At 31.8% G+C, this 26,567-nt stretch overlaps 2 protein-coding genes across 9 annotated transcripts in view; both read right to left on the minus strand.

Moving 5' to 3' along the window:
- The window catches only part of elac2 (elaC ribonuclease Z 2), a 24,033-nt gene extending 21,656 nt beyond the window's left edge, over positions 1-2,377 (minus strand). Inside the window, exon 1 of the mRNA XM_073826393.1 lies at positions 2,079-2,377. Within this exon, the coding sequence (XP_073682494.1) occupies positions 2,079-2,377 (299 nt within the window). The remainder of the gene's footprint in view (positions 1-2,078) is intronic.
- Positions 2,378-4,899: 2,522 nt separating this feature from the next.
- On the minus strand, positions 4,900-26,561 carry map2k4a (mitogen-activated protein kinase kinase 4a). Of its 8 annotated transcripts, XM_073837029.1 has the most exons (14): positions 26,332-26,561; positions 24,773-24,808; positions 21,645-21,677; positions 17,217-17,234; positions 16,612-16,714; positions 13,943-14,117; positions 11,949-12,068; positions 11,749-11,868; positions 10,651-10,702; positions 10,397-10,524; positions 7,452-7,529; positions 7,208-7,356; positions 6,915-6,960; positions 4,900-5,562 (listed from the first exon to the last, which is right to left on the minus strand). In XM_073837029.1, exons 1-14 carry the CDS (start codon positions 26,447-26,449, stop codon positions 5,449-5,451), a joined length of 1,290 nt encoding a protein of 429 aa, XP_073693130.1. In that variant the 5' UTR covers positions 26,450-26,561; the 3' UTR covers positions 4,900-5,448. The 8 variants fall into 8 exon arrangements, with proteins under 8 accessions (XP_073693130.1, XP_073693147.1, XP_073693139.1 ...); XM_073837046.1 differs by lacking the exon at positions 24,773-24,808 and having other exon boundaries at positions 26,332-26,560; XM_073837038.1 differs by lacking the exon at positions 17,217-17,234 and having other exon boundaries at positions 26,332-26,560.
- Positions 26,562-26,567: the final 6 nt, after the last annotated feature.

Genomic DNA, 26,567 nt, shown 5'->3' on the forward strand with positions numbered 1-26,567 from the left:
ATAAAGTGTTGTTTCAGCGCCGTCATCTACACCTGTTACTTTTATCAGCGCTGTTCATCATGGACTAATCACAGTCGTGCCTGATTACTGGGAATCTCATTTGTATTTCACTTGCTAGTTTGGGTTTTTTATTACATTTGAATGATCATACTTTAAGTGTGTAAATCTCTGCAGTTAAATGAAAACCAATCCTGAAATTTAAATGTGGATCAATAGGAAATTAACTTTCTGAGCTGAAAGGTGTCCTCTGGGGACGGAAAAAAATGTATTACGGATACATGTATTATGTATATATATATATATATATATATATATATATATTTTTTTTTTTTTTCTCGTCTCCAGAGGACACCTTTCAGCTCAGAAAGTTAATTTCCTATTGATCCACATTTAAATTTCAGGATTGGTTTTCATTTATAAATATACATATATACATATATATATATAAATATTAATATTTTCTGTAATTTGTAAACCTGTAAATGATTAAATTTAATAAATACAAATTTTATAAATTAAAAATATTCACAATACATATTAACACTTTATAATTTTTTTAATAATTATTTATAATTATTTAACACGTATTTATACTACATACATTACAAAAAATTTAAAAATAAGGATCTATAATATCCTTAATATTATTAAAAAAAAACCAGCAGTATTCATATTTATATTAATAACATAATTACCTCTGTAAAAACCTTCAGAATATAAACAGGAATAAAGCTGTAAAGCTTGGTGTGTGTAAGTGCTACTGAAGTGGAGATTTATGGCTCAGTGTAGGAGAAAAAAACTAATTTTGAGAAAAACAGCCTTTAAAAATATGCATTGTAATTGAAATCTATTGACGTAAATAGATAAAGTGCTATAAAACAAACACTTAACAGTGTCTTTTGGGTGTTTTCTTTCCACTAGTCTGAAAAAAATACTTTATGAAAAAGCAAAATGCCCAAAGGCTCAAACCTGATAGGTGCATGAAAAAACTGTGTTTTTGCCTGCAGTGTCTCCCCTTAAAGGAGTAGTTCACTTTCAGAACAAAAATTTACAGATAATGTATCACCCCCTTGTCACCCAAGATATTCATGTCTTTCTTTCTTCAGTTGCAAAGAAATTATGTTTTTTGAGGAAAACACTTCAGGATTTCTCTCCATATAACGGACTTCAATGGTGCCCTGAGTTTGAACTTCCAAAATGCAGTTTAAAAGGGCTCTAAACGATCCCAGCCAAGGAAGAAGGATCTATCTAGCGAAACGATTGGTTATTTTCAAAAAAAAAAAATGTACAATTTATATATTTTTAATCTCTACACAGAGCACACAGAACTAGACAAAATTAACATTTGAGGTTAAAAAGTATATAAATTGTCTTTTTTTTCCCTTTTTTTTTTTTTAAGAAAACCTATCGTTTTGCTAGATAAGACCCTTCTTTCCTCAGTTGTGATCGTTTAGAGCCCTTTTGAACCTGCATTTTGGAAAAAGGGGCTGAGGAAAGAAGGGTCTTATCACAATCACTTATTTCCTAAACAAAATTACAATTTATATACGTTTTAAACTCAAATGCTCATCTGGTCTAGCTCTATGTGTACTCTGTGTAGAGATTAAAAAGTACATCAATTGTAAATTGTTTTTAGAAAATAACCAATCGTTTCGCTAGATAAGACACTTCTTCCTCATCTGGGATCATTTAGAGCCTTTGAAGCTGCATTTAAACTGCATTTTGGAAGTTCAAACTCGGGGGCACCATAGAAGTCCATTATATGGAGAGAAATCCTGAAATGTTTTCCTCAAAAAAACATCTCTTTATGAATGAAGAAAGAAAGACATGAACATATTGGATGACAAGGGGCTGAGTACATTATCTGTAAATTTTTTGTTCTGAAAGTGAACTACTCCTTTAAATAAGTTGACATGTCACTGAACTCTGCTTCACACGTTCATATTTTTCCATACTTTACTCGTCTACCTGTACACTAAACCTTATCATGATTATTGATGACGGCTGTTATAAAGTGTAATATTTCACACTTCTCACACATTATATCACTGTCATACTGAGTGTGAATCAGTGCTCACCTGTTATACTCCGAGAAAACATACAGCGAGGCGCCATTATCTCGACTCCCGGCTCCGACCACCTGCACATAGACGTTGGAGGGTCCGTGCAGCTCGCTCTGCTTGCGGTTCTCCTTCATCTTCACATGGCGCAGTGTGTCTTTGACAGGTCTGCTCTTTCTGGAGGAGTGAGTCTCCATGAGTCTGGCTGGTCCCAGCAGCAGAGGCTCTTTACCTACTCTCAACGCTCTGAGTGCGAAGAAAGAGCAGCGGAGACGCGCGAGCATAAATAAACACGCAGCGCACAAGGAGCGGCTCATGAGAGCGACTTTCAGCTCAATAAACACAAACACCACAACCGATGTTCCGTTAGTTTATGAAGAGAACCGCCGTTTGAAGGACTCACATGTGTGTTGATGTTGGACGCGCTTCCGACGCATGATGATGACGTTTGACGCACGCAGTACGTGAATTAGCTAGAATGTCATCGATGTTTATTTTAAATTATTGGTCATTATTTTACGGATTTGTATGTGAACCCTTGGCTTTGCTATTTTTGTATTATTTGTTCAAGCATTAATAATAAAATAAAATAAAATAAAAATAAAAAATGTATCTTAACGTCAGGTAGCAGCACAGAATGTAGGTCAGGTATGATAATTCTCCTATTTTAATGTTTCACTGTTTTATGAAATTGAAGTTTAAATCGAATTAATCGTTTGGTCAATTCTGTCCAACGCTGGGAAAAGTAACATGTACAGTACTGTCATCGACATCTGTTACTTTTCTCATCGCTGTTGAGAATGGACCAATCACAGTCGTTCGTGGTTGCTGGGAAATAACATATAAACAATCTTTTATTGAAAATTGCTGTTGCACATTCTCATTTGTATTTAACTTACTAGTTCGTTTTTACGATTATAGTTTAAAGTGCGCAAATCTCCGCAGTAAAACGGAAAACCGTCTTGAAATTTGAACGTGGATAAAGGGGAAATCAGCTTTCTGAACTGACAGGTGCCCTCTGGAGGAGAAAAAGATACTACAGATCTTAGTTTTTATTATTTGTAATGTGTGTAATATAAATTAATTGTACATTATTTAATGTAAATACATTAAATAATGTATTTTTGATTCAAAATATGGTTAATTAAATACACTTTTAATTATATATATATATATATATATATATATATATATATATATATATATATATATAGATGAAAAATAGTATTCATATTATTAATACTATTATTTATAATTATATATTTAATATTTATATTAAACATTACAAATAATACAAAAATAAAGATCTGTGATATAAAATTGTAGAATTAAATTCTAAAACAATTATATTAAAATACATTACATCAAAAATACAATAAATAATGCATTTTTTAATTCAAAATATTAATGGATTATGTATATATTTTTAAATCTTTATTATAACAAATTTAAAACACTTCATATTTATATTAATAGCATTATTTATAATTACATATTTTATCATTTATTTATGTTACATTACAAATATTTAAAAAATCTACATTTGTAATATTTAACTGAAAAAATTAATTATAAAACAAAATAGTTGAACTGTAAACTAAATTATTCATATAATTACACGAGTAATACATATTTTTAAATCATTAAATTATGCATTTTTGATTCCATATATTGTTTTCTGTAATTTGAAAATGGCAATTTTATAAAGTTAAAAATGTTATATATTAAAAACGGTATTAATAGTACTCATATTAATACCATTATTTATAATTATTTGATATATTTTTATATTACATACATTACAAATTATAAAAAAAAGATCTGCAATACAAAAATGTGAAATTATACAATTAAATAATTAAATAAATAATTTCACTGTAAACTAATTTATTATTTATATTAAGTGAGTAATATAAATTCATATATTTATGTTAAAATAATTAAATAATGTATTTTTGATTCAAAAGATTTTCTGTAATTTGTATATAACATTAAAAAATTACATCAAAATACATAATGTATTTATTATATATTTAAAAAATATTACTAAAAAATAAAACAGTATTCATATTTATATTATTAACAATTTATAATTTTGATATTTAGTTATTTATTTTGGTTACATTACAAACATCAGAAAATCAAGACCTGTATTATAAAAATGTCATATACAACTGAAAAAATAAAAAATAAATTGTATAACAAAATAATTGCACTGTAAACTAAATTATTTATTTATATTGTTAAGTGAATAATACATTTTTAAACCATTATATAATGTATTTTTGATTCAAAATATTGTTTTTTTTTGTGTAATTTGTAAGCTTGTACACTTTCTAAAATTAAAAATGTTAAGATCTAAAAAATAAAGATCTGTGATAAATAATAATAATAATTATAAAGAGAATTAAATTATATATATTTATATATATATATATATATATATATATATATATTTAAGAATTAAATTATAAAACAAAATAATTACATTAAAATACATTGCATCAAAATACATTCAAATGTATTTTTGATTTAAAATATTAATGAAATGATATATTTAAAAATATTAAAACACTATTTATATTTATATCAACAACATTACTTATAATTATATATTTTACCATGTATTTATATTACATTACAAATATGAAAAATCTAAATCTGTAATATAACAAAAAATTGCACTAAATTATTCATCAATTATTCTTCTAATTAAGTAAATAAAGTCATATTAATATGCAACAAATTCAATGCAGTAAATAAATGAAATCATTTGATGATGTCAAATCAATACATCTACAAAGATGAGCTACATTTTCAAAAGCACCAAACATGGGAGTCGTTTCCATATTCCTCAGTTTTATTTATAATATCAGCACATAGTCGTTGTACAGTGAGGATTACAGAAACCCCGGCCACCTCTGCATTATCATTCACCTTAACATACAAAACACGTTTAATAGCACATACATGAAGAGGAGGGACAAGACACGAGCAGATTTCCAGTAAGTCGAAGGCTTTCCGAATCATATATTCCACAAGTGATTTCAGAAGTATAAATACATTTCCAGGCTTATTTATTATTTCATTATTTAATATCTGTTTAAAATCACTATTCCGCATCCGCGAGAGATCAGAGCGCCACGCGTCCCGTCAGATATGTGTGTGTTTGCACTGTACAGGTGTGTGTGTGTGTGTGTTTAGAGAGAGACAGTAAGAGAGAGAGAGAGAGAGAGAGAGAGAGAGACGTGGGTAGGAGGTATTTTACAGTCGAGCTTGAAGTGAACACCGCTGTGCCGTTGGCGGTGCTCTCGTATACGCTTTCCTGTTTTAATACTGCCGTTCCGTGATAAAGCAAATGTTTAAACCAACGCTTCGTCTCGTCTTGTCAGTCAACGTACATTGGGGAGCTGGGGGACGTGGGCATCTGATCCAGGATCAAGCAGACGTAGCTGGCGACATCCACCGTACGCTCCTCGTACATCTGAATGAAGGGATGTTTCTGACACACAGAGAGAGATCAGAGAACTTTGGTTTACTTTCATTTCTCATCATCTCTTATAACGCATTATAATCTCAAATGAGTGTGCTTTTATGACATTTCAATGATTTCAAATAAGACAAACAATGGTTTGAAATAAGGTAAAACACCTAAAATTGCATGAACTGACATTATAATATTTAGAAATACATAGAGCAATTCCTTATACAACATATGTTGTTTGTCCACTACCCTAAAGCATCTAATTCATATTTTTATGTATAATTACTTTTTAAATAATATTTTTTAAAAATAATAAAAAATATTAACTTTTTTAAACAATTAAAGAAAATAATAATAATAATAATAATAATAATAACATCAACTTTCCAAATTATTATTATTATTATTATTATTATTATTTTCTTTAATTATTTAAAAAAGTAAATATTTTGATTGTTTTTAAATATTATTTAAAAAAGTAAGTATATACATAAAAATATAAATGAAAATATGAATTAGATGCTTTAGAGTAGTATGTATGTATTTATAAATAATAATAATAAATAATAACTGTCTAAATAAACTGTCAATAACTACTGGAAAATTAATACTGGAATTATAGGATTTTTATTATTATTATAATTATTACTATTATTATTATTATTATTATTATTATTATTATTATAAGAAGTTACCTTTAAAAAAACATAGAATATATAAACATAAAAAATAAAAATATAATTTAGAAATAAATAAAAATAAAAGTATAAAAAATAACTGTCCAAATAAACTGTCAGTAATATATATTATAGTATAAAATATTATAATAATAATAACTATTATTATTATTATTGTTGTTGTTGTTAATTGTTTTAAATAATTTTAAAAAGTTACCACTCTTTAAACAACATACAATATATAAACAAATATAAATACTTGAATTTTGAATATATATGAATTTTGCTTTACAGTAGTGGAAAAGCATTTTGTTGCATACTATTCATAAAGGAAAGTGTAAAATTCAAAAGCTATGAAGTTTTTCACAATTTGTGTTTATATGTTTGCAGATTTTCAATAAACAGTCCATCATTCATTATTATTATTTATTATTATTTTATTGTGATCTCTTCAATAATATGAGAACATACAAAATAATATAATATAATTTATTTGGATGATGATTTGGCACACTGAAACATTTTATAGCACAATTTCCAAGACCAGGATTTAAAAACAAATTCACTTACATATCCAGGTTTTCTATAACAGTAAGAATTCTCATTGAGCTTTCATGTTAACGACCCTTGATTATGAGAAAAGGCTTTCAAAAATGGCCAAATGTGTGGCTTAAACAGGAAACATGAACTCACCAGAAGCTCTTTGTACTTTGGCCTTTTTGACTCGTCCTTTGTAAGGCTGTTAGAAATTGAAACAACAAAAGATTTAATGAAAACCCTTCAGAGTCAAATTCATCATAAAATCAATCTTGAGCTTTTGCAGTTGCTGTGAATAAGCAGCAGGAGGCGTTGTGTGCATCATGTGATCGCACAATAAATCTGAGATATTACATCCTTTCTGCTGAGTCAGCAAACTCTGAGAAAGAGGAAACGGCGGAGATCACAGCGTGACTACGGTCCTGTGTGTTTGTGCGCGCGTGTCTCACCACAGGTTGACGAAGTTGATGAATTTGGGGGAGAACTGTCTCTCCTCTGAGCTGCTGAGCTGCGGAGGGTCGCCCTTCACCACCTGCGTCAGCTGATCGAACACACTGTTCCACTTCGGGTAGGGGAACCGTCCTGTGGCCAGTTCATACTGAAACAACATTGCAGCAGTTTAACACATCAAAATCACTTTCAGTATCACGCAAACGATCCCGTTGAGGTCACATGACAGGTCATCATTCTCACCAGTGTGATTCCCAAACTCCAGACGTCTGAACGGACATCATAACCCTGTCTGGAAGCGCTGGGGTCTATCCTCTCCGGCTGAGAAACAAACACACAAACATGAGTGAACCATACAGAAACATGACAGCAACACTAAATTACTTACAAATACATTTATAGAAATATTGCAGTTCTTAATTTGGCACCAACAGTGAATGTTATTTAAGAAAAAATATTAGTATTATTATTAGTGTTGATTTTATTGTATTAATAAAAATAATAAATGATTTACTCCATTGCTAGAACTGATTTTTCTGCTAAAGCACCAATAATAATAATAATATTATTATAATATATCAATATAATAATTATATTAATATTATAATAATATTAAAACAACATTGTTATATTCTTTTTTATAAAATGAAAAAAAAAAACATTTGTTTCACTCAGAAATGCCTCACATTGCTGAATGCCGTACCTTTCATAACATGAAAATGAACTTTATTCACTTTCATAATTATTATTATTATTCTAAGCACTAATGTTTAATTTAGCATCATTACTAGTATTATACGTTTATTTAATTGATAAATTGTAATAATGTACAAGTACAATTTATCCAAGAAAAAATAGTGCTACTATTATTACAATTTAAAAAGAAAATTTAAATTAACCTAAAGGCAACCTAAATGTTGTCTTAATCATTTTTTTAACCTAGTTATATATATATATATATATATATATATATATATATTATATACACACACACACACACACACACACACACACACAGCCGGTCAAAAGTTTGGGATCAGTAAGACTTTTAATGTTTTTTAACATACACTCATCAAGACTGCATTTATTAGATCAAAAATACAGAAAAAAAACAGTAATACTGCAAAATGTTGTTACAACATAAAATAATGGTTTCTATTTTAATATAAATTAAAATATCTTTTTTTCCCTGTGATGCGAAGCTGAATTTTAATTAGCCATTACTCTAGCCTTCAGTGTCACATGATCCTCCAGAAATCATTTTAATATGCTGATTTACTATTAGAACTATCTATGTTGGAAACAGTGGTGCTACCAATTTTTTGTTTGCTTGTTTTTGGATACTTTATTTACATTTCTTTGATGAATAAAAAGTTAAAAAGAACAGCATTTATTCAAAATATAAGTCGTTTCTAATGATGTAAATCTATGCTATCACTTTCTATTAATTTATCACATCCTTGGTGAATAAACGTATTAATTTCTTAAAAAAAAAAAAAAAGAATAAAAATTTACAGACCCCAAATTTTCGAACAGTAGTGTACATAGTTAGAAAAGATTTCAATTTTAAATAAATGCTGTTCTTTTGAACTTTTTTCATCAAAGAACCCTGAAAAAAAAGTATCACAGGGTCCAAAAAAAATATTAAGCAACACTGATAATAAATCAGTATATTGGAATGATTTCTGAATAACCATGTGACGCTGAATACTGGAGTAATGATGCTGAAAAATTCAGCTTTGATCACAGAAATAAATTCGATTTTTAATGTATATTAAAATAGAAGAACGTTATCTTACATCGTAATAATATTTCACAATATTACATTTTTTTCTGTATTTTTGACTAAATAAACACAGCCTTTATGAGCATAAGAAACTTTTTTAAACTACATTAAAAAACGTACTGATCCCAAACTTTTGACCGGCTGTGTGTGTGTGTGTGTGTGTGTGTGTGTGTGTGTGTGTGTGTGTGTGTGTGTGTGTATGTGTATATGTGTATATGTGTATATATATATATATATATATATATATATGAAACTATGAAACAGCAAGTTGAAACAGCATTTTCAATTAACCTCAGAAATGTAATGCGTTTCTGAGTGAATTAGAATATTCAGCAATAAATTATGTAGGACAAGACTTGACGTTGTATGTCAGGATGAAACATTTTTTTCTGCAAGTGTTTCATTTTCTTATATATTATTATTATTATTATTATATTATTATTATATTATTAATCTTGAAAATGTTCTGCTGAAACACTTGCAGAAAAAATGTTTCATCCTGACATACAACGTCAAGTCTTGTCCTAAATAATTTATTGCTGAATATTCTAATTCACTCAGAAACACATTACATTTCTGAGGTTAACTGTGCTGAAAATGCTGTTTCAACTAGCCGTTTCATAGTTTCAGAAACCCTAAGATCAAGGGTTTATTTCCCAGGAAACACACACAATAATGAAACGTCTTGCTCTAGATGAATACATAAGTGTAAAGTTCAGCAGAGTGCTTTTCCAGCACATCAGACAGTCTGCATCTGATCCAGCTGCTTCACAGGCCGACACACGACAAAAACAGATGTGCTCCCGTCGCACACTTCCGTCCAGACAGCAGCGTGTCTGTGTGTGTCACATACTAACAGCTGTGCATGTCAGTCAACACACGGATGACTCTGATGCTGACAGACTGATGATGTCATAATGCAGTGAGGAGACTCTGGGGATGATGATGATGATGATGAGATCATGGCTCAGATTAGAGCATGACATCATCAGCAGCAGAGCCACTGCAGAGCTCAGCTTCATTCATAGACTCTCCTCAGCACACACGTATAATGTTTGAGGGGAAATACTGATTTTTTTGTTCTGTAATTAATTTTTTGGTCAATAATTCTGAAAATCAGCATATTATAATAATTTCTGAAGGATTATGTAACACTGAAAACTGAAAAATTCAGCTTTGCATCACAGAAATAAATTACATTTTAACACTTATTCACACAGATATCAGTTATTTTAAATTGTAATGATATTTCATATTTTTTTACATTATTTATAACCAAATAAATGCAGCTCTGCTGAGCAGAAGAGACCTTCTTCTGTTCAAAAACATTGACAAATCTTACTGACCTCAATCTTTTGAATTGCAGTGTACATATATAAATAAACAAATGAATAAATCTTACTGCCATATACGGTCTGCAGCCTGCGTCTCTGGTTTTGGCGATGGAGTCGACCAGCTGCCCGCTGATGCCAAAATCACACAGCTTAATGTTGCCTTTCCTGTCCAGGAGGATATTTGATGGCTTTATATCTGCAGAGAGACCAGGAAAGAGCTTCAGTCTGAGTGTAACATTTCTAAAACTGCTTAAACCTACAAAAATAAACTGATGGAGATCAGAGATCAGAAAGGGAAACTTTATCATTCTGCTTCTCTTACCTCTGTGAATAATTTTCAAGTTTTCTTTTAAGTGGTTAAGTGCTTTCACAGTCTGAAACACACAGAAACAGAAGAACAGAGCATGTTAAAGGAGAAAGCAAAAATTTATATAGAACTGACTCACCCCCTTGTTATCCAGGATGTTCATGTCTTTCTTTCTTCAGACAATTTTTTTTTTTGAGGCCCGCGAGTTTGAACTTTCAAAATGTAGTTTAAATCCAGCTTTAAACGACCCAAGCCAAGGAAGAAAGGTCTTATCTAGTGAAACAATTGATTATTTTCTAAAAATCTTTACAATTTATACTTTTTAACCTCAAATGCTCATCTTGTCTAGCTCTGCCTGAACTCTGTGTATTCCTGTTCAAGACAGTTAGGGTAAGTCGGAAAACTCCCATCTCATTTTCTTAATTCGGATCAAATGAATACAGGCTTGGTGAGCAGATGAGACTAAAAATCTTACTTACCAAAAAGCGTTATATTTTTGTTCCTTTTTCTGTTTTGAACCATGCTAAATTTACGTGATTTTTTTTTTTGTAGAGTGAGGGGAATATAAATACACGTTTGTAATGTAAAATGTGTCTTATGTCAATCGACATGTACACAACTTATCTTTGTCATAATGTGCTCATTAAAAATAAGGTAGAGATGGTACAAGAATAAAACTGCCATGTATGTTAAAAGTATACAGCAGTGAGTGTCGATTTAGAAAAAAAATTGTCAAAAATCCTCAAAAGCTTCATTTAACATAGCTATATTATGCGGCCCCTCACTTGATGTGAAAAAACCTGATGTGGCCCTCGAGTCAAAAAGTTTGCCCACCCCTGGTTCAGAGCCATTTGAAGCTGCATTTTGGAAGTTCAAACCTGGGTCACCATAGAAGTCGACTATATGAAGAGAAATCCTGAAATGTTTTCCTCAAAAAACACAGTTTCTTTACGACTGAAGGAAGATAGATATGAACATCATGGATGTCAAGGGGGTGAGTACAACATCTGTAAATTTTTGTTCTGGAAGTGAACATCTTCTTTAATAAACACTAACGAGTGCATCACGTAATCAATGCCAAAGTGGAATAAATTAATAAAAAAAAAAACTCACAGCTAATGTTATTTTCCCTAAAATCTCCTCTGGAATCACTTCGTCTAAAGAGGAATAAACGTATTTGTAGAATTTGTCGAAGGAGGTAGACATGAGCTCCATGCATATCCAGCAATCCCCCTGAGAAACAGAATAAGTGTCATGAATCAGAAAGACTTTCAAAAAAATTACTAGATAGTAAGCAGACTAAACGGACAAACCTCTCTGAAAAGAGCTCCGTAAAACTGGACGATGTAGGGGCAGTCGCTGCTCCTCATGACCACATCCAGATCCATCAGCAACTGCTTCTGTTCTCGCTCATCTACCGTCGACCGGATCCTCTGTTACACAGACACACACAGATTGAGACTGTCAGGTAAACGTCTGATCTACATTGCAGCGTATTATTATTATCTGGTTGATTTCAAAATGGCACACATTACGCATAAAGCTCATCATTTACTTCTCAAATGTATTAAAAAGCAGTTTGAAATGAGAGAGTCACAATAAACTTAGGGAGGTGCACGTTTTACACAATAAGGACAAAAAATATATGTGTGACCCTGGACCACAAAACCAGTCATAAGGTAAAATTTTACAAAACTGAGATATATACATCATATGAAAGCTCAATAAATAAGCTTTCTATTGATGTATGGTTTGTTATGATAGGACAATATTTGACTGAGATACATCTATTTGAAAATCTGAAATCTACGAGTGCAAAAAATCAAAATACTGAGAAAATCACCTTTAAAGTTGTCCAAATTAAGTTCTTAACGATGCATATTACTAATCAAAAATTACATTTTGATAGGTTTACAGTAGGACTTTTACAAAAAATCTTCATGGAACAGGATCTTTACTTAATTTCCTAACGATTTTTGACATAAAAGAAAAATCAATAATTTTTAACCCATACAATGTATTTTTGGCTTTTGCTACAAATATACCCCAGTGACTTAAGACTGGTTTTGTGGTCCAGGGTCACATATATAAATAGAAAGTGGTGACACTATCACAAAGAATTAAAAATGTGTATTTCACCACAATAGTAAAATAAAATGAAATAAATTAAATGTTTAAAACAAATGTATAATTTAAAATGAATAATAAGTACAAGAAATACTTTTAAATAAATAAATATATAGAAAAAATATATATAATGTATAACTTTTTTAAGTGGTGACACTTTGAAAAACATGTATTTCACTTCCAAAATAAAATTAAATAAAAATGTTTAAAACAAATATGATTTAAAATGAATAAGTATAAGAAATACTTAAAAATGTAGTAAATAAATAGAAAAACAAAACAAAACAAATGTAAATTATCATCAAATATAAAAAAATGAGTTGTATAACTTTCAAAGTGGTGACACTCTGGAATAACCATGACAAGGAATTAAAAACATGTATTTCACTTCAAAAACAAAATACAAATAAAATGTTTAAAACTATTCAAATTTAAAATGAATAATTAGGATATGACATACATGCAGTAAATGTATTATTGTTATTTGTTATTTTCAGTTGAGTATGGACTTGAGTAACTGCTATGTTTTTGTATCTTATTTGATCTTATAGATAACATTTAGTAGTGGAAGTGACTAGTAACAAATGCATTATGAAAAAAGCACTGAAAAACAAGTCTTCCGTATACACCTTTATTTGGTCAATATGTAAAATGATGTGTATATTGTTTACGATCATGATATTCTCACCAAGAACTGACCATCTATTTTTATTTTTCTGAAATTGATGACAACAGATCAAAAGTAATTCAAAAAAGAAGTTGTTTCCATAAATGGTTGTTAAAATTGTTTGTGTCCAATTTCCAGCCATCTAAAACTACGAGAAGTACTAAATATTTTATGGACATTTTTGGAAAACAAACAACACATGCTGTGCTTAAGGATACCCTTGTACTAACTCCATCAGACTAAATATAGTTTAAGGATCTGACATGAAACTCACAAAACACAGCAAATCCAATTAGCTATGCTTAATCTGACCCTATTTTTCTTAGAGGTGCACAGACAACTTTGATTTCTAGTCTGGTACCAACCACAAATTTAGTTTTCTGGTCTATAGTAACTCCTGGAAATTGCATCCAGCAAGCTTGCTTCTGCCATATTTATCACATGGTTTTTAACTTTCAAAAACAATCTAAAGTATAACAGAAACCGATCAGTAACTTATGATGTGTGTCTTACTTTGACGGCCATGATTTGTCCACTGGGCTTGTGCACCATCTTGTTGACAGAGCCATACGCTCCTCGTCCGATCTCGCCGAGATCCTTCAGGTCTTCGGCTGTGAAGTCCCAGTGCTGCTCCGGAGAGATCTTCAGCTTCCCAGACGACTCGATACTGTGTGTCCGCAGCCGCTCTCTGAAAACACATGCACATGTATGTGAAGATGATCATGGTTGAGGCTGGAAAGACAAAACTGAAGACTAAAGTCTTGGCATCAAGCTGGAAGCGACAGTTTTAAGTTAAAAGGAATAGTTCACTTTCAGAACAAACCAAAAAAAATGACAGACAATGTACTCACCCCCTTGTCATCAAAGATCAGTCGTAAAGAAATTGTTTTTTGAGGAAAACATTTCAGGATTTCTCTCCATATAATGGACTTCTATGGTGCCCCTGAGTTTGAACTTTTAAAATGCAGTTTAAATGCAGCTTCAAAGGGCTTTAAAGAAGGGTCTTATCTAGCGAAACGACCTGTTTGGTTTCTAAAAAAAAAATACAATTTATATAGTTTTCAACCTCAGACGCTCATCTTGTCTAGCTCTGCGTAAACTCTGTGTATTCCAGTTCAAGACAGTTAGGGTATGTCGAAAAACTCCCATTTTTTGTAAAAGGCGTTTGATTTTCTTTGCTTGTTCACTTTGTAAACACTGGGTTGGTACTACTGCAGCAATGTAGGAGGATTTTGAAGTTGGAGGAGAAAATGAGATGGAGTTTTTCAACACACCCTAACTGTCTTGAACTGGAATACACAGAGTTTACGCAGAGCTAGACAAGATGAGCATTTGAGGTTAAAATGTGTATAAATTGTAATTTTGTTTTTTTTTAGAAAATAACTGATTGTTTCACTAGATAAGACCCTTCTTCATCGGCTGGGATTGTTTAAAACCCTTTGAAGCTGCATTTAAATTGCAAAGTTCGAACTCGGGGCACCATAGAAGTCCTTTAAATGGAGAGAAACCCTGAAATGTTTTCCTCAAAAAACATAATTCCTTATGACTGAAGAAAGAAAGACATGAACATCTTGGATGACAAGGGGGTGAGCACATTATCTGTACATTTTTGTTCTGGAAGTGAACTACTCCTTTAACAAAAAAGTAATCCACACCATTCCAGTCCATCTTGTAAAGCAAAAAAGCTGCATGTTTGTAAGAAACAAATGCATCATTAAAGGAGTAGTACACTTCCAGAACAAAAATTTACAGGTAATGTACTCACCCCATTGTCATCCAAGATGTTCATGTCTTTCTCTCTTCAGTCATAAAGAAATTACGTATTTTTTAAGAAAACACTTCAGGATTTTTCTCCATATAGTGGACTTCTTTGGTGCCCCCGAGTTTGAACTTCCAAAATGCAGTTCAATGCAGCTTTGAAAGGGCTCTAAACGGTCCAAGCCGGAAAAGAAGGGTCTTACAGTATCTAGCGAAACAATCAGTTATTTCCTAAAAAAAATACAATTTATGTACTTTTTAAACCTCAAATGCTCGTCTTGTCTAGCTCTGCGTGAACGCTGTGTATTCCAGTTCATGACAGTTAGGGTATGTCAAAAAACTCCCATCTCATTTTCTCTTCCAATTTTAAAATCGTCCTACATTGCTGTTTTATTTTATTTTATTTTTTTTTTGTAAAGGGTGTTCGACTTTCTTGGCATGTTCACTTTGTAAACACTGGATCAGTACTTCTGCAGCAATGTAGGATGATTTTGAAGTTAAGGGAAGAAAATAAAATCACCTAACTGTATTGACCTGGAATACACATAGTTCATGCAGAGCTAGACAAGAGTGTTTGAGGTTAAAAAAAAAAAAAAGTATATAAATTGTATTTTTTTGATAAGACAAAACCATTCTTCATCAGCTGGGATCATTTAGAGCCCTTTGAAGCTGCATTTAAACTGCATTTTGGAAGTTCAAACTCGTGGGCACCATAGAAGTCCATTATATGGAGAGAAATCCTGAAATGTTTTCCTCAAAAAAACAATTTCTTTAAGGCTGAAGAAAGAAAAACATGAACATCTTGGATGACAAGGGGGTGAGTACATTATCTGTACATTTTTGTTCTAAAAGTGAACTACTCCTTTAACAAAGAAGTCTTAATGAAAGTATTCCAGTCCATCTTGTGAAGCAAAAATCTGCATGTTTGTAAGAAACAAATCTATCGTTAAGATGTTTTTAACGTCAAACCATCACTTCTTGCTAAAATTTGAGTCCTCCATCCATAATACTGCTTTCTTTTTCCATAATAAGTTGTGTGATAATCAGGAGAGAATCTGCACAGATCTAAACAAATATGTTTGTGGATTTTGATGTAAGATCAAAACAAGAAATGGACTTTTTCCACTGGAGGAAGCATTATTATAGACTCAGATTTTCTCTTTACAAAACATCAATTGCTGGACTGGAGTGGTGTGGATTACTTGTGGATTATTGTGATGTTTTTATCAGCTGTTTGGACTCTCATTCTGACGGCACCCATTCACTGCAGAGGATCCATTGGTGAGCAAGTCACATAAAGCAACATTTCTCCAAATCTGACCCAATAAACAAACTCTTCTACATCTTGGATGGCCTGTGAGTGAGTAAATTGTCAGCAAATGTTCATTTTTGGGTGAAATGGCCATCAGACGTTCTGTACTCACATGTGTGGGTTCTGGAAAGGAAGTCCGGCAGTGTGCAGAGTGATTCTGGAAGTAGGTTTGATTGGAGGATTGGCAAAATTTAACTTCAGGGCTTTACGTTTACCTGACAGAGGAGGAAGAGACCCTCGGGTTAAATAACACAGGGAGAAAACAGCAATTTCACACACAAACACACGAACCAACACACTCAGACAGCATGAAGAAAAAGTTGCAGGTGTATTTTATTCAGGTTGCCATAGGATGAGATCTCTAACTAAGCCATGGAAGATGTGGGAGGGTCGTGTGAAGAGACCAGAGTTCACTAGATACATGCACATCTGAGCACCAGAGGAGGAACCCAAGAGCCAGATTTTCTAAAGCCACCAGGACATGCTTGCTTGTGCGGTTTCTAACATCTTCATTACACAACACAGATGATGGCTTTAGCAAATCTGGTGGCAGAGGACAGTGACTGCAGTCCGACATGCTCAAACCCTGCCTTTAAATCACCAAATCAGCATATCTTTCCCCATCTACATCCATATGTGGCAGAAAATAGAGCGTTAAAAAGATTTGATCACATCCGGACACAAAATGGACAAACTGAAATAAAAACGAAAACTTACCTTCATCACAAGCAATACCTAACACAACCCAAACAAAAAATTAGCCTATACATGGATCTGTGGTACTGTGCAAACTTTGCACGGTTTATCTAGACTGCGAGAGGTGTGTTTTATAAGCGCTAGAAAATAGCCACCACAAAAATGAAGCCAATGCCACATGACAGAAACAGTGACTGATTTGTTTTTTTTTAGTTAAAAACTGAAAATAAAGTTTCAGTGATTCAATTTGAGTAGCTAAATTCTACTATCATTTTTACTTATTGTGAAAATGCATCACAACACATTTTCAAAGAACGCTGTATTTTATCCCTGTAACCCTATTCCGCTTTGTATAGATGTTGATAATTTCTGAGAATGGAATTTTTTTTTTTTTTTCATTATAATAATAATTTACAGAGCGTTTTCTGACAATATTTCTGCTCTTCTCATAATAAACATGCACATTTTACCTCAATCCATAATTTCAAGCAATTACGAGAGCGATATCAGTGTTTTCCCAAACTATAATTAAATGCTTGTCTATTACTGCAAACTAAAGGAATGTGAATTAGTGAAAATTATGTTATGTGGCAAAAGAGAAACAATGTTGACATAAAACAAACAACACTTAAGCACCTTTTCAGATTCATGAAAGTAGCTGGAAAAGAGTGTAAGCACATCTCTGTCAAATTAAGGACTATTTTCCCTCCACCACAAGAATGTGAGGATCCGAATACCAGAGGAACGACATTTCTGAAAATCTCACGGCATGTGCTTCCATGTCCCAACAAGCTTGTGTTTGTTCGAGATGCTCATGCCAAAAACATCCCAGCAGTGCTTCAACACTAAACAAAATGCAAACCGAAGAAACAGGGAAAACAGCTACAACCCCCAAGGCAATGTTCACCGCACCGGTTAGTAGAAAGCCATCTAAAACACCAGAGTAAACAACCACCAGAGCTTCCATTACTGTTTGTGAACCATTGATCAATGTGGAAAGTACATGCATGATCATTAAAGAGATCTTGATCAAGTAAAGGCTGATTTTGATGGAATGGACTAAATCAAATGAAAGTCAGGACCAATCAACTGTCCAGGAGTGAATCTTTTTGCTCCAAAATCAATGGAAGCTCAAAGCTTTAGACTTGTGCCGATGTCTCAGTAAAATCCTTTTTATGTAGTTGTTTACAGTATAAATATATGAATAAGCGAATGGAAGTACTCACTAGTTAGCAAACTAATAAGAATAAATTATAATAATTACATATTTAAATACATAAATAATTACATATTTAAATTATTTACATATATAACATTTCGACTTTATTCTCGTAGTGTTTTGACTTTATTCTCTGAGTATTCTGGTAGTATTTCAACTTAGTATTCTCGTAGTATTTTGACTTTAATTTCAAAATATTATGACTTTGATCTCGTAATCGTAGATTTTTTTTTAATGTGGCACTAAAATGCTGTCATACTTTAGTTTGTATAGTCAATATCTTTTTAGAAATGTATTATTTCTTCGTATTTTTTAACAACAGCACCTTAAAATAATATTGTAGTACAAATAATTTTAAAGAAAAAAGTATAAATTAATAGCATTCCGACAAATACTATCATAATACGTAAATAAATAAATACATTTTCTATATTCTCATGGTATTTCGACTTCATTCTCATTGTTTTCTGACTTTATTCTCGTAGTTTTTTTACTTCATTCTCGTAGTATTCCGAATTTATTCCCGCCGTATTCCGAATTTATTCCCGCAGTATTCCGAATTTATTCCCGCAGTATTTCAACTATATTCTCAAAATACTGACTTCTAGTATTCGGACTTTATTCTTCTAGTATTCGGACTTTATTCTTCTAGTATTCAGACTTTATTCTTGTAGTATTCAGACTTTATTCTCGCAGTATTCTGACTTTATTCCCGCAGTATTTCAATTAAAGTATTTCAACTATATTCTCAAAATACTGACTTTGTTCTTGTAGTATTTGGACTTTTTTCTCGTAGTATTCCAACTTTATTCTCGCAGTATTCCGACTTTATTCCGACTTTATTCTCGCAGTATTCCGACTTTATTCTCGCAGTATTCCGACTTTATTCTCGCAGTATTCCGACTTTATTCTCACAGTATTCCGACTTTATTCTCGCAGTATTCCGACTTTATTCTCGCAGTATTCCGACTTTATTCAAGCAGTATTCCGACTTTATTCAAGCAGTATTCCGACTTTATTCAAGCAGTATTCTGACTTTATTCTCGCAGTATTCTGACTTTATTCAAGCAGTATTCCGACTTTATTCAAGCAGTATTCCGACTTTATTCAAGCAGTATTCCGACTTTATTCAAGCAGTATTCCGACTTTATTCAAGCAGTATTCCGACTTTATTCAAGCAGTATTCTGACTTTATTCTCGCAGTATTCTGACTTTATTCAAGCAGTATTCCGACTTTATTCAAGCAGTATTCCGACTTTATTCAAGCAGTATTCCGACTTTATTCAAGCAGTATTCCGACTTTATTCTCGCAGTATTCTGACTTTATTCAAGCAGTATTCCGACTTTATTCAAGCAGTATTCCGACTTTATTCAAGCAGTATTCCGACTTTATTCAAGCAGTATTCCGATTTTATTCAAGCAGTATTCAGACTTTATTCAAGCAGTATTCAGACTTTATTCAAGCAGTATTCCAATTCAAGTTTTTCATCTATATTCTCAAAATATTGACTTTATTCTTGTAGTATTCAGACTTTATTCTCGTAGTATTTGGACTTTTTTCTTGTAGTATTCCAACTTTATTCTCGCAGTATTCCGACTTTATTCTCGCAGTATTCCGACTTTATTCTCACAGTATTCCGACTTTATTCTCACAGTATTCCGACTTTATTCTCGCAGTATTCCGACTTTATTCTCGCAGTATTCCGACTTTATTCAAGCAGTATTCCGACTTTATTCAAGCAGTATTCCGACTTTATTCAAGCAGTATTCTGACTTTATTCTCGCAGTATTCTGACTTTATTCTTCTAGTATTCCGACTTTATTCTTCTAGTATTCCGACTTTATTCTTCTAGTATTCCGACTTTATTCTTCTAGTATTCCGACTTTATTCTTCTAGTATTCCGACTTTATTCTTCTAGTATTTGGACATTTTTTTCCGCAGTATTCCGACTTTTATACTCGCAGTATTCCGACTTTATTCTCGCAGTATTCCGACTTTATTCTCGCAGTATTCCGACTTTATTCTCGCAGTATTCCGACTTTATTCAAGCAGTATTTCAATTCAAGTATTTCAACTATATTCTCAAAATATTGACTTTATTCTTGTAGCATTCAGACTTTATTCTCGTAGTATTTGGACTTTTTTGTTTTAGTATTCCAACTTTATTCTCGCAGTATTCTGACTTTATTCCCGCAGTATTTCAATTAAAGTATTTCAACTATATTCTCAAAATACTGACTTTGTTCTTGTAGTATTTGGACTTTTTTCTCGTAGTATTCCAACTTTATTCTCGCAGTATTCCGACATTATTCTCAAAGTATTTCGACTTTATTCTCGTAGTATTCCGACTTTATTCTCGCAGTATTCTGACTTTATTCTCGCAGTATTCTGACTTTATTCTCGCAGTATTCCGACTTAATTCTCACAGTATTCCGACTTTATTCTCACAGTATTCCGACTTTATTGTTGAGCATTCAGATTATATTCTCACAGTATTCCGACTTTATTCTTGTAGTATTCCGACTATATTCTCAAAATATTTTCACTTTATTCTTTTAGTATTCGACTTTATTCTCATAGTATTTCAACTACATTCTCAAAATATTTCAACTTTATTCTTTTAGTATTTGGACTTTATTCTCTTAGCATTTCGACTTTATTCTCATAGTACTTAGACTTAATTCTTGTAGTATTTTGACATAGTACTTTGACTTTATTTTGCAAATATTATGACTTTAATCTCACAATTTTCGATTTTTTTTACGTGGCACTAAACACCATCATACTTTAGTTTGTATAGTCAATACTCTTATTTTACTATTTCAGTATTTTTTTTTTTTGTATTTTTCAACAACAGCGCCTTAAAATACTAGTGTAGTATTTTAAAAATATTATAATTTAAGTAGAGATTGCATTACTGTTTTGCTTCATTCTCTTTAGGCATACCATTATATATTTTAAGAGCAATACTATATTTTTAATATTTTATTTTATTTGCCTCCATTTTGGGGTTACACACATCTGCAACATTTGCATCTTCATGGTAGATAATAAGTTCTAGGACTCTAGGATAGAACGGCTATCCAAACGCCACCACTAGCATGCAGAACGGTCAGTCCTAGACCGGCACAAGTCTAGCAGAAACCGTTTTTTTGGATGGATTAGTGTCTGGCAGAGGACAGGCTCCCTGAAACCAGCGAACAGACACGGTTCAGAAGGGTTGGCTTACTTTGATGAAGTCCAGACAGGTTTATCTGAAACCCTGGTGGTGAGAAGAACAATGGACACATGGTTTGATCTGGAAAAACACCTTCAATTGCAGCATATGTTCAGATCCAGTGCTAATTCTGTCACCATAACCTGCTCTTCAATACAACCTCAAAATCCAATAAAACAGCTAACAGTGAGCATCTGAAGCTCGCTCAAACCAAACCTTTGTGCCGGGATGTGCATCAGTGAACCAGTAAACATGGGAAATGTGTGTACATGCAGAGGAGTTTCACACACAACAGCAACCGGAAATCAGCAGAACGAAAAACAAAAGAAAATACCAGACTAAGAGAGAAATGAAGGAGAGAAATGAAGAGAAAATCAAAATGAAACCATTCAGAGAGGGAATATAAACAGCAGTTGTTCTGGGGAAAACAATTTCACAGGTCTCACCGTGGTCCGTCATCAGGGAGGATTGTGGGTAAGAAGAGGCAAGAGATAAAGGGAGAGAAATATCATGAGGGGAAATACTGAGTTTCATTGCTTAAATAACAGATTTAAAAGAATCCGTCCAGATGGAATTTGGGAACTTCAGGCTGTAAAAATAAAGTCTGTTCATGTTAGGTTATTTCATGACAAATACACTGAAGAAAATTGGTGTAGGATTTACTTGTAGTAATTTTCACTTTCAAATAATTTAAGTAACAATCAATAAATGTGATATTTTGAAGTAGAAAGAGTGAAATAGGACTTTATTGTAACATTCCACAAAAATATTTAGTTTTGCAACAAAAAGCCATAATGAAGATGATGCACATAAGGTAAATGTGTCATCACTATGAAGGTAAAACAGTAGCAAAACTCGAGAGCTTGTTGATTTGAATGTGAAAACTTGTCATATTAATATTCGTATTTGTAAGTTGAAATTTGAACTCACAGCTCTGATGTGAAACGCTGAATCTGTCGATTTGCACACACAGACAATGATCAAAACACCTGTGTTTTGAATTTGAAGTTGCAAATTAATAGCTACAAATGTGTAAAATGACATTCACATGAACAAAATGAAAGACACAAGTGTTGTCAAATCGACAGATTCAGCTTTTCACATCAGAGCTGTGAGTTCAAATTTCAACTTACAAATACGAATATTAATATGACAAGTTTTCACATTCAAATCAACAAGCTCTCGAGTTTTGCTACTGTTTTACCTTTTACAAGAACGCAGAGATTAACTACATATATCATGTGATAACTCATGCATGTTTACTCTTCCTGTGTAAATGTGAAGCCAATGAATAAACCTTCCCAACCAAAGCAGAATCACGTCAGACGGCGTGTTCAGGAAATACAGGAATGATGGTGTGATGGTGGAGATTTTGGAAAACCACAGAATAAAAGAGAGAACTGTTTTCAATAAAACAGACAGACTAAACTCTAATGCAAAACTGAAGCCTTTGACATTCAATTGAGGACTTCATACTAGCATATTATGTTAGAGAAACATATCATTTCTATATAAGTGCTCTATAAAGAGACTGCAACCAATGCAGAACAGTGTAAAACTGAATTACAAACCCGTAAAGATGTGAATCTCACAAAAAAGGTCAGCTTCATATTTCACCCCAAAATAAGAATTTAAATAAATAAATACAAATACAAATACAAATACAAATACATATACATATATATATATATATATATATATATATATATATATATATATATATGCATTTTTATTACGGCACCTTTAAATATAAGTGCAGTTTTTTTTTTTTCATTTTTAATAAAATTAAAATGATTTATTATTTAAAAAAATTTAAAACAGCACAGCAAATAATATCATGATGCATCAATACTCTAATAATCATTAATTAACTAATAATAACTATAATAATCTAATAAATTAGAAAATCAATAAACTAAAACTAATAAATGGCAATAATACTAAATAATAAATAACCAAAGTAAATAAAGTCCTCGTTATTCTCATTACTGTAAAATAAATAAATAAATATATACATATTTTTATATACATTCAAATAAATAAAAATAAATAGCAATAATTGTGTATTTATTCATTTATGACATTGTGATAGTATTTGTTATCATTTATCAAATATTTGTATTTTTTTTATATGAATATTTATCTATTTTTTTCCCCCACCAAATTCCTTTTTTTCCATTTTATTTTTTCCGGCTTCTGTCTTTTTTCCGTTTTATGTGGTTAAATTAAGAATTATTAATTAAAAAACATGTCTAATTAATTGAAAACATGAAGCGCACACAATTTAACAGCAATTTATTAAAAGTTTAGTAAAAATTAAATTTTTAAGGTTCAAATTCATTTTTTTTAATAAAAAGCAGCTCTATTTAATTGATTTCATTTTTATTTTATATTATTTTATTTTATTTTATTTTTTATAGAAATGCTGTGTTGTGTATTAACATTTTTCTGGTAAATGTCTGGTAAATATTCCTTAAATTCCTAAAATAATGTTTTAATAATTCTATTAGTAGTAATAGTACTATCATTATATTAAGTATGTATTTGTCACAATTTCTTCAAGTTACACCAAACTTTTATTTTGACGGGTTGCTGTGGAGATCTTTAGGTTTCTGTTTGTATATGATATGACGATAGTTTTTCTCACGAGAAACAATAAAATGCTCATGAAGTGACTCTCAGAGCAGTTGTAGTAAAAGCTAAAAACAATATGTGTGTAGTAAACGAAACTTCACACAGAGACAAGCAGAACATGCAGGATTCATATTTAAATAGTATTTTTGTGGCTTAATATTCACAGACACGCGTTAAGTGTATTGACCTAGTTTTGATTTATTCATCCAAAATTCAGCAAATTCCATGACATTCCACGTTATACAGTAAATTCCGAAATTCCAACAAAATATATAATGTTCTACAATATATATATATTTTTATTTATTTATTTATTTTATTTTATTTTGGGGTTAAACATGACCTTTTTTCAACATTTTTATGAGACTTAACAAAGTCTCATAAAACATACCTTAACATACATCACATTGGCTGCATACAGTAAGATTGAGTTTTATTGTGAATTTTATTCGACCCACTGCATGATGATTACAGTCCAAACCGTTCAATGTAAACTCAGTGACTACCTGAATCTCTCTGAAACCTCCAGCATGAGCTGATGTCTGAAAATCAAAATGAATTGCATCAGTTTGGACAGAATACCCAGTTTTATTAAAGAGGCATCTGAGGTTGGCCTAGTAAATTTTAGAGCAAAACTAACACATAACAGACTACAGTATATGGCTGCATCTAATAGAGGAACTGAAACATTTTCAATATCAAGACAAACAAAACAACAATTGTCATGATGTGGCTGATGAAACACATTTCATGCACATTGGCGTCTTTGTTCAAACCTGCAATCTTTCAGTTACCAGCCCATATCTTTAACCACTACACCACACCATTCAAAGAATCACATTTCAAGCTAAAATTATTACTAACTCATTAGAGCTGTCCGTTTTCCAGACAGATCCACATTTTATGTTAAATACAACAAAATACCATTGTGGTTCACAATAGTTAATGTCCAAAACAACCCACATTCTACATTACATGCAATATATAGTGGATAATGATCTAAATGACTCATACTTAACCATGAATATATCATGTGGCAATTTGAATCATAAAACTAGCCAAATTATAATCATAAACACATGTATGCAGTAGTTTATATTAAGGTTTTCAGGAAAAGTTTGGAAAATTGTGTAAAATCATTCAATAATAAAGTAAACAAGCATACATATTAATAATTAATAATTTATTAGTAAATAAATAAATTAATACAATAAAAATAAAAATGAAGGATATCATTTTCAATAATTAAAAAAAGCAATTTCTGCTATACTTAAAAAAAAAATCCAAATAATATTTTAGACATTTCTAAAATAATTTTTTCGCAATACATTTTTTTTTTTACACAAAAAACGTTATATAATGCGAGGAATATCATTTTATGAGCCAGTGGCATCTGAACGATTGAAATCCCTTGCTTATGATATTTAAGTCATTCAGATTAGCAGTGATCTTTCCATTTAAATGTGTCATTTTCTTTATGAAATCAGGTGGTTTCCACAAATTATTTAAATAACACCTTAATCTTATAATTTATTAAGAAACGACTTTTAATTCCTAAAGAACCACTCGCATTTATCTGAAGTTCATATTAGCATTAACGTCTCGTTAGCCAGTTACGTTAGCCGTTCAGCTAAATATGTCAACAAACTCCAATGACAGTCAGTAAACGAACAATGGCAATAAACGAATTAATATAATACTAAAGGCGATGTGGACATGCAAATCATTCATTTATATTTAGGTTACATTGTAAATAACGTAATTATTGCGTTGAGAAAAATAAATATGCACGGGCCTGTCAGTGTTTGACGTTAAGAGCAGTTAGCCGAGCGGCTAACAGGACTCTACAATTAGAATTACACTCCTACTAAAAAGAAACTAAATAATGGATACCAGTTAAAACATAAAATTCAAATCGTGTAAATGCACATTTAAATCGATAGATTAGCTAAAGCCTAAAGTTAAGATACGCTGGTAATGCGGTGAACGAGTCACATCTGATGTGTGTAAACTGTCATTGGATCTCATTGTAGGGTGGATGTGCGCGGTTCGGCTGATTTCTGACCTTGCATGCTGCTCATGGTGGTGATGTGCTGGCTTTGGGTCGAGTGATGCTGCGCGGTGTTGCTGCTGCTCAGGCTGGAGGCTGCTGCTGGGTTACTGCTGGGGCTGGACGTCGCCATTTGGGTTTGACTTCCAGCAGCCAGCGCTGGGCTGCAATGCAGAGAGACAGACAGCAGAGTAACCTACAGGACAGCACTGCACAACACAGCACAGCACACAGCTCTATCTCTCTCTCTC

The sequence above is a fragment of the Garra rufa genome, chromosome 1 (assembly GCF_049309525.1).
Source record: "Garra rufa chromosome 1, GarRuf1.0, whole genome shotgun sequence".
NCBI lineage: Eukaryota > Metazoa > Chordata > Actinopteri > Cypriniformes > Cyprinidae > Garra > Garra rufa.

Coding starts and splice junctions, on each gene's coding strand:
- map2k4a (XM_073837029.1), bottom strand. CDS start 26,449: ATGGCGACGTCCAGCCCCAGCAGTAACCCAGCAGCAGCCTCCAGCCTG. Junction 12,069..13,942: donor GACAAATCATGGCCGTCAAA/GTAAGACACACA, acceptor TCTGTGTAACAG/AGGATCCGGTCGACGGTAGA. Junction 10,525..10,650: donor CTTGAAAATTATTCACAGAG/GTAAGAGAAGCA, acceptor GTCTCTCTGCAG/ATATAAAGCCATCAAATATC.